This window comes from Neopelma chrysocephalum, unplaced genomic scaffold, assembly GCF_003984885.1.
Source record: "Neopelma chrysocephalum unplaced genomic scaffold, ASM398488v2 Primary Assembly neopelma1_97, whole genome shotgun sequence".
Lineage (NCBI taxonomy): Eukaryota > Metazoa > Chordata > Aves > Passeriformes > Pipridae > Neopelma > Neopelma chrysocephalum.
Genome location: NW_020897760.1, coordinates 2,631,629 through 2,640,052, shown reverse-complemented (window position 1 = coordinate 2,640,052; position 8,424 = coordinate 2,631,629). Strand labels below are relative to the sequence as shown.

Here is an 8,424-nt window from a genome sequence, read left to right as displayed (position 1 = left end):
GGGCTGAGGCGGCTCTCTCGGAGGGGCGGGTCGGGACCGAGCGGTGCCGCCTCAGGGCGGGTCGAGCCACCTCCCCCTTATAAGGTGTCCGCCCGCGCTTTCCCTCGGCTCCCGGCTCGCTGCCCGGCTTCGTGTGCTGTGCCTCGGCTCCGCGGCGCCAGGATGAGCCCCTGGCAGCAGTGCGAGCCCGTTCCCAACGCCACCGAGCCCGGCGCCGTGGGGCAGCGAGGCAGCGGGATGGGGCGGGCGGCTGAGGGTTGCGGCACCGTGTCCGTGGCCATCCCGCTGACCATGATGATCACGGGCATGGTGGGCAATGCCCTGGCCATGCTGCTCGTGTCCCGCAGCTACCGCGCCAAGGGCAGCCGCAGGAAGAGATCGTTCCTGCTGTGCATCGGCTCCCTGGCGCTCACCGACATGCTGGGCCAGCTGCTCACCAGCCCCATCGTCATCTCCGTCTACCTGGCCAACCGCACCTGGGAGGCCGTGGACCCCTCGGGGCACCTCTGCGTCTTCTTCGGCTTTAGCATGACGGTGTTCGGGCTGTGCCCGCTGCTCATCGCCAGCATCATGGCCGTGGAGCGGATGCTGGCCATCCGGGCACCGCACTGGTACGCCAGCCACATGAACCCGCGGCTCACCAAGGGCAGCCTGCTTGCCATCTGGGCTGCCGTGGTTGCCTTCGCCCTGCTGCCCGTGGCCGGGCTCGGACAGTACACCCTGCAGTGGCCCGGCACATGGTGCTTCATCAGCACCGGCGACGGCCGCCCCGGCGGCAGCACCGTCTTCGCCGCCACCTTCGCCGTGCTGGGGCTGCTGTCCCTCGTGGTGACCGTGGCCTGTAACCTGGCCACCATCGAGGCGCTGGTGTCCCGCTGCCGCACCAAGGCCACCGAGGCGCACTCCAGCAAGCAGTGGGGACGGATCACCATGGAGACGCTGATCCAGCTCCTCGGCATCATGTGTGTCCTCTCGGCCTGCTGGTCACCGCTGCTGGTAGGTCCCTGTGCCACCACCGTGGGGTGACCCCAATCCTCCTCCCTCCTTCCTTTGGGAAGGACAATGGGTGGCTGCCAGCTTGGGCAGGGTGGGAGGTACTGGGAATTCCTGTTCCTTGTGGACGGCGTGTCCATGAACAGCCTCTTGGAAGGAAAGCAGGGACAGGGACAGAGCCCAGGGGGCATCAGAGTGGGAAGCTAGTAGGAGAGAAGCTGGGACAGGTCCAAGAGGAGAGTAAAAGTTCAGCCTGTTTGGAAAAATCAGGTGAAGGAACTGGAGTCAAAAGAAGGAAAACAAGAGTCTTGTACAGAGGAGGGAAGCAGGACATGAGGAGTGGGCCTGGGAGCAGGATACTGCAGTCAGCTATCATGTAGGATTTTTTATTTCCTTCCACCTTGTAGCAAAACTTAGTGTTTTGTGAGAAAATGTGCCCCCAGCTCTGCGAGCACCTTCTGGCTTGCAGCCATCTGTTCCCTGTGCCTGATTTACAGCAGCCTCCTTGACTTTTCATCTCTGTTTTTTAAGGACCTTTGCATTTCTTTCCACTACTTTGTTATTCCTTATTTATGAACCCCTCCTCATGATGTAGGAGGGGAGGAGGCAGAATCCGTGTTTCTCTGCCACGTGGGACAAGGGCACACCCAGGGGTCCAGAACCCCATCCCCAAGGGCTGGTTTACTCTGCTGTCAGGGAATAGAAAGTTTGTACTTGGTATCTCTAAGCAGAACCAGGCTGAAACTGGCTGTGGAATCACTGAGCTTACGTAAAAGGTTCTTTATGGCTGGAGAAGGATTTTCTTCCCTCTTGTCCTTGAGCCCTCGTGAGCGGGGCTGTGACGAAAGAAATGGCTGACAAAGCTGACGGCCAGTGAGGTGACAAGAGAAAACAATTCAATTTAGTGATGTTATCCTTGTAAATGAATTAAAATTCCATCAAATCTTCAAAATAACACCGCCCCAAAATTAGTCAGGAGTTTTAAGTTAACTTTCTAGAGATCATTAACAGTGATGGAAGTAAAACATGAAACCACCGTGAAGGTTAGTGAGAACTTGGAATCAGAGAGTAATGTTCTGCTCCTCAAACCCCATGGAATGGCAGATTTGGTCAGTGAAAGCAGGAGCCTGTCTCTGGCTCTGTGTCCATGAAGTGGTTATTTGCAGTCCTGCACACCCTGACCTCCCTGGGGTCCATCCTGCTGGTGTTTCGTCCCGAGGGAGACACTAGGATTTCTTCATTTTCCAGAAGTTAACCATTACCCTGATGGAAGAAGCCTGTTTCCCCCTCAGCCCTTGCTTTTGGGACAGGTCCTGCCCTGCCCTCTGAGGCAGTGGGACCCATCCTGCTCCCTCCGCCAGCCCGGGGCACAGAGCTGTTTCTCCCGAGGGTTTAACCAGCCTTGCAGCATCAAGAGAAGATCCGAGATGAGGGAACTCTTTCTCCTCCTTCATAACCAGAGTTCTCAGATAAATCAGTGAGGAAGCAGGGATTCCTCTTGGTGGTTTGATTCCCAGGGCATTTCTGTGGGTTTAGCAGCCAGAAGTCAACCCAGAACCCCAAAGGAATTCGTCAGCAGTTCCCTTCCCTCCGTGGTAGCAACACTTGGAAGTGTGAAACTGTTTCTGTGGAGTTCTGCAAAACTTCTCTGCCTGGTCAGTGTGTTCTCAGGTGTCCATATTCTCGAAATCCAGAGTCGTAACTGCAGGAGCATATTTGTACATACACTTCCATGTTTGTACATACCCCTCCATTTTTATACATACACCTCGACTGTTCTGTACAACCACAGAGTAAGGGTTAGGAATTAGATGCCACATTTTTGGAGGAGTGACTGTGGAGAATGCATTTTCAGTGAAAGCCAGATTGTAGAAATCATTTACCATGTAGCTGCATCACTCAGCAGTTGTAAGAAATTGAGTTGAAACAGAAAACCAGGGATTTACAGAGGAGTTCTTTGTGATTTTTTTTTTTAAAGACATCTGAGTTTTGTAACTGAGAACTAACGGATTCTGACAGCTGTTGCTGTTAGGAAAACAATGCCCTTGTACACAGGCAGTATTTTTAGACTTGATCTGTTGATGTAAACAACAAACTCTGATTTAGCTGCAGAGTGAAAGTTCTGACAGTCGTGGCTCTGCTCTGAAGGACTCCATGGAGCTTATTCTGGCTCTGTGGTGGCTTGGGGAGAAGGGAGGAGACAGACAGTGCAGGTATTGCCTCCTTTTTCTGTGCACTCACAGGATCTGGGTGAGTTCAGCATCGAGAACCTGGGAAAACACCCCACTCCAATAAGATCTTGCTTTATCCTGAGTGGTTTCCAGTTCACACTGATCTTCTGCTTATTTTGGAGCATGTACTGTCAGGACAAGGGGGATGGCTTCCCACTGCCAAAGGGAAGGGTTAGATGGGATATTGGGAAGAAATCCTTTCCTGTGAGGGTGGTGCAGCCCTGGCACAAGTTGCCCAGAGAAGCTATGGCTGTCCCATCCCTGGGAGTGTCCAAGGCCAGGTTAAACAGGGCTTGGAGCAACCTGGAATAGTGGAAGGTGTCCCTGCCCATGGCAGGGGGTGGAACAATAGGAGCTTTGAGGTGCCTCCCAACCCAAAGCAGTCTGGGATTCAGGGATAACTGCTGAGCTGGGCTGGCAGCAGACAAATAACTCTTAAGGGGAAGTAGAGGAAGCTGTTCCATGATTGCACAGAAACACCTGTGCAGCACAAACTGGAATTCTCATAATAACTCTTTTAGAGCTCCAGGCTACAAAATTATTCCCTCCCAGAATTGTTTCAAGGTCATTTAAAGCCAAAATGCTCAGGAATTCTGCTGCATTTCCTGTTAAAATACTTTTGCTCCTTAAGCTTCCTGGCAGACAGAAATTAAAGACATATAAAACCACAGTCATGATAACAGTAAAGTTGAGGTACTCTAGTTGAATAAATACAATTATCAACTATATTACTATATGCATTTTGAGCCAAATTTTTTATTGGCATAAATTACATAGTTCCATTGCCTTTATTCCACCTGGTGTTGTTCCTCTGCCTTGTGCAGCTCTTCTTTTAATTCACTTAGAAGACCAATACAGGCCATGATAAAATAAACAATCTCTAATGATATCAAACAAATAAAATTTCCAGTGGAGCAATTGTTGGTCCAACAAATATTCCAGTAAAGAAATATGTAATAGCCCCAAAAATAAGCAGTGGTTGTCTGCTTGGAAAATGTATTTTATAGTTTTTGTAGCTCCGTGGGTTCACCAACTAAAGAAAAGACAACATGGTCTGCAGAACCAGGGTCCTTGCAGAGTTCCCAGAGGAAGAGCTGATCTGAGAGAGAGTAATGTGAATCCTGGGAATGCTGAGTGCGGGGGGGTTCCCTTTGGCTGTGACGTGGGCACAGCATGTTTCCATCACGCTGCTGCTCCTTACAGCATGGGAATGCTGCAGGAGCTGGGATGTGCTGGATGGGCGGGTGCGGGAGGCAGATGCTGTGACAGGAACAGGGACAGTGTCCTGAAGAGCTGGAGGTGGCCGAGAAAGTGGTGGGATTGTGGCTGTGTGGGTCTGGTGCACAAGTGGCTGCTTGATGTGGTCTGGGTCTGAATCTATCCAAGTTTTTACCAAGCTCTATCCATGGTTTCTTATGTAAATGAAATGTAGTGAATGGAATCCTCAACAGCTTCTATTTAAAGAAAGAGAAACAGTTCTCCTTTGCTGTCTGTACTGCCCTACCTTCCGGACTCATCCAAGTCTTTCCAAGGTCAACACATGGTTATTGATCTGGCACCCAGAATATCCCACTGAATGGAAAAATCCTCCCCTGTAGCCTCTGCTTCTGGTCACTCTGGCTCTGGCTGTCCCAGTTTGTGGGGACAGCAGCAGCCCAGATGTGACCTTTGTGCTGACATTGCTCCCAAGAGGCTTTCTGTGGGAAAGCCATGATGGGATCACTCCCCCTGTGTTGCCACTGCTGCAAATTGTCCTGGTTCTTTCCAAGGACTGAAGCCAAGGAGTTGGACAGGCCTATGAGCCTGTCCCCGGGCTGTTCCGGGGGTTTTCAGGACTGGCCAGTGTATTCAGAGGATGGGAGCGCTGAGCTCTGCCCAGACAGTGCGATGGAGGTGCCTCGGGGCCATGCTGGGGGTGTCCATCTCCTTGCATTCCGAGCAGACACAGCACCATGGGCAGAGCTGCTGCCTGTCCATCCACAGTGATTCAGGCAGCACACTCACAGTTGGGGTGTCCAAGCCGTACCCCGGAGAGACTTGCAACCAACAAAAGGACCTGCCAGGAAAAGTGGGGTGTTCAGTATCCCTATCATAGAATCCCAGACTGGTTTGGGTTGGGAGGGACCTTAAAGCCCATCCAGTCCCACCCCCTGACATGGGCAGGGACACCTTCCACTAGACCTGGTTGCTCCAAGTCCTGGTTGCTCCAAGTCCTGGTTGCTCCAGCCTGGCCTTGAGCACTTCCAGGGATGGGGAGTCCACAGCCTCTCTGCGCACCATAAGATCTGGTGGTACACAAACAACATTCCCTTACCATTTATCCCTTTTCCCTCCTCGTTTCCCTCAGATCACAATGCTGAAGATGATCTGGAGCCACACATTTGAGCACTGCAAGGGCATCCCCAGGGAGGCCTCAGGCTCCGAACTGCACCGGGAATGCAATTTCTTCCTGACAGCCGTACGCCTGGCCTCGCTCAACCAGATCCTGGACCCCTGGGTGTACCTGCTGCTCAGGAAGATCCTCCTCCAGAAGTTCTGCCAGGCAGCCAATGCCGTGTCCAAGTGCTCCAACACCGAGTGCAAGGAGAGGTCAATGACCTTGTCAGAGGAGATCCGACGGACAACGGCCTGAGGGAGCACTGAGCTTGGGAACTGCTGTTCCGGTGGGTACTTGGAAACCTTACTGTGAATCGGGGCATCTGTTCCATGTTCGCATCCCCTGAATGGCTGAAATTGGTGTTACTGGTGGACTTCAGTGCCAAATTATTTATCCAGTGTGCCAAAACTGCTCAGACACAGCAAGACAGCCTGTCCTTATTGCCACTCACAACTGAGCTGCAGAACATGGTGTTTCGTGTGCTTAAAACAGAGCCTGAAGGGAATTTTCTGTCATTAAGGTAGAAAAAATGTATTTTCTGTCAGAGAACAGATTCAACAGATGGAATTACTGAAGGGACACACTCCTGTGTATATTTTAATACTGAGATTACCTGCTCAGAGAGTCCTTCTTCCTCCTTTTTTCTGGAGGGACAAAAGGAAAAAGGGGCAAAAAACAGGGGAATTAAAGGAAAACAAAATTAGGAGACTTGATTGGATTTCAGTGGCTTAGAACTGAGCAGGTTGTGTTGTGCCAGTGATGGTACATCCATCTCTTCCAAGAACTGAAGGTAACATGAGTCTCCTGACACATGGATTTGTCCTGATAAATACTCACCCATGTGGAAGCTGAAGGGAGCTTGTCTGCTGAAGAGGATGTAGGGAGAAATCCATGATTTTTTTTTGTACTAGCAGCCTGTGGAATACCCAGGGCCAGTGAGAATTGCTGTTTGCACAACACACCATAAAGCTGCTGGGAGCAGATGGGAGAGGGTGATAAACAGGCTGTAAAAACAGTCCATGCCCTTCTCCCTGTAGATTAATGGCAAAGGTTCACAGAGCCAAAACCACTGTTTCCATATGAGCTGCTTTATTGGGAAATGCACATGGCCAGGAGTAAAATGAGCAGCAAATGGTCTGAAAGTAAAAGGAATGTCACTGAAAAGCTCATTCGTTCCTGAAATGTCCTTCAAAGGGGCCAAACCAGCACCCCAAATGCTGTGTTTCTTCTTTCCCCCAAAGAGACAAATTGGAGAACTGTGGCAGCTTTGGGAATTTTTAAACTCAAGCACACTGGGAGTGTGTGAATTAGTCAGGTCTGTCCCCAAAGTAACTTTTCAGGTTTTATTTAAAAACCCAGCTCTAATACATTTGGGGTCACATCTGATGCTTGTTTTTTAATAAGCTAGATTTTTAACTCTTTTCTTCAACCTTTTGTAGCTTACAGTCTCTAATGTCTCCTGTCTCTTGGCCTTTGGGATGATATTAAATACAAATACAAAAAAATACGTTATATCATGTGCCAGGTACTATGGAATTCAGGGGCCTTCCAGGCAAATGTAGTCCTGCATCTGGGAGGATTTCTTGCACAGAAACTTTATTTTTACTTTTCTTCCTTTGTTTAGAAAAGTTACTCCTCGAAAAAGAATCTGTCCATTCACTTTTGTTCTGCTGCCACATGGTCTGATTCCTTGTCCACACAAATCTCATTTTATCCAGATGACATCTGAGTGCAGCTAAAAGCTAAGGTCTAGCTTTAATTCAAGAGCCAGCCTAAACTGAATGGAATAAATGCCTTTTTCAGTATGAGTTGACCCACGGGACCCTGCTCTGTGCTGAGCTACTCCTGAGTGTAACAACTACAGGTACCTGCACCTTGGTTGGTGCTTTCGGGAACATGGTGGATAAAATTCTCCTTGAAGAAGTGCCTTTTCAGAGCCTTTGGGTTTTTAATTATTTGGGACTGTAAAATGCCTGCTCTGTGCAGAGGATCCGTATTGTTCCCTCTGTGTACATTAGCTTTGGGAAAGAAATAAACACAGCCGGTCACTTGGGAGGTTTGTCGGGATGACCTCAACTGCCTGGATCAGGCTGGGCTGGCTTGGAGAAGCAGCGCTTCCAGAGCACACAGATTATCTGGGATCACGTGTGGGATACAGAGGGAGAAGTTCTGCAAGGAAGAGGGAATCCATCCCAATTTCTCAGCTCCTTTTAAGACCAGGAGGTGCTGTGTCTCCTGAACACTGTCGATCCTGTGCGGGACACTGGGAGAGCAGCTCTAATGTGACGTTGAGAAGGGCCCTCCACCAGTTTTAGGGCTGCTGGTTCCTAAAGTCAGGGGTGGTTTCACTTCAGGTCACTTAAAATTATGCCTTTTTTAGTGAAATATTCACAATATATTTGGAAAAAGGCCTTTCTGTCCATCTGTGGGTGCAGTAATATGAAGAAGCTACTTTAAATATCAAAATGGGAAGGAATGTCTGCTTTCCATTCGTTTACAGAGGGGGAGGAGTGGGAACACTGTTCTCCAGCAACAGCTGTGTGATGGGATGTGGCTGGAGAAATGCACTTTCAAAAATGGATTTGAAGAGCCAAAGTGTAAATGGAAGCTTTTATTCCCATGTGCTTGGAGTGGGAAGGTGTTTGTGTCGCATTTCTCTAGCGATGCCTTTCCCACCTGGTCTCGATGTGTTGTACCTCTGTCGAAGGTGTTATGGGACCTGGAGGGTACGGAAGAGCCACTTGGAGGACATGGTTTGCCTTCAACCCACTTGTTTGTGTACCAAATCCATGTGCGTTGTATCAGTCAGAATAAAAAATCTGA

General features: G+C 49.9%; 1 protein-coding gene across 1 annotated transcript; it reads left to right on the top strand.

Annotated features, from left to right (window-relative positions):
• Positions 1-121: 121 nt before the first annotated feature.
• PTGER3 (prostaglandin E receptor 3) lies at positions 122-8,424 on the top strand. Its single transcript, XM_027694442.1, has 2 exons — positions 122-996; positions 5,572-8,424. The coding sequence occupies exons 1-2, from the start codon at positions 163-165 to the stop codon at positions 5,854-5,856; spliced, it is 1,119 nt and encodes a 372-aa protein (XP_027550243.1). The 5' UTR covers positions 122-162; the 3' UTR covers positions 5,857-8,424.

Bases quoted from the DNA above. Each gene is read 5' to 3' on its own strand.
- PTGER3 (XM_027694442.1), top strand. From the start codon at position 163: ATGAGCCCCTGGCAGCAGTGCGAGCCCGTTCCCAACGCCACCGAGCCC. The intron at 997-5,571 runs GTAGGTCCCTGT...CGTTTCCCTCAG, and splicing joins CCTGCTGGTCACCGCTGCTG to ATCACAATGCTGAAGATGAT.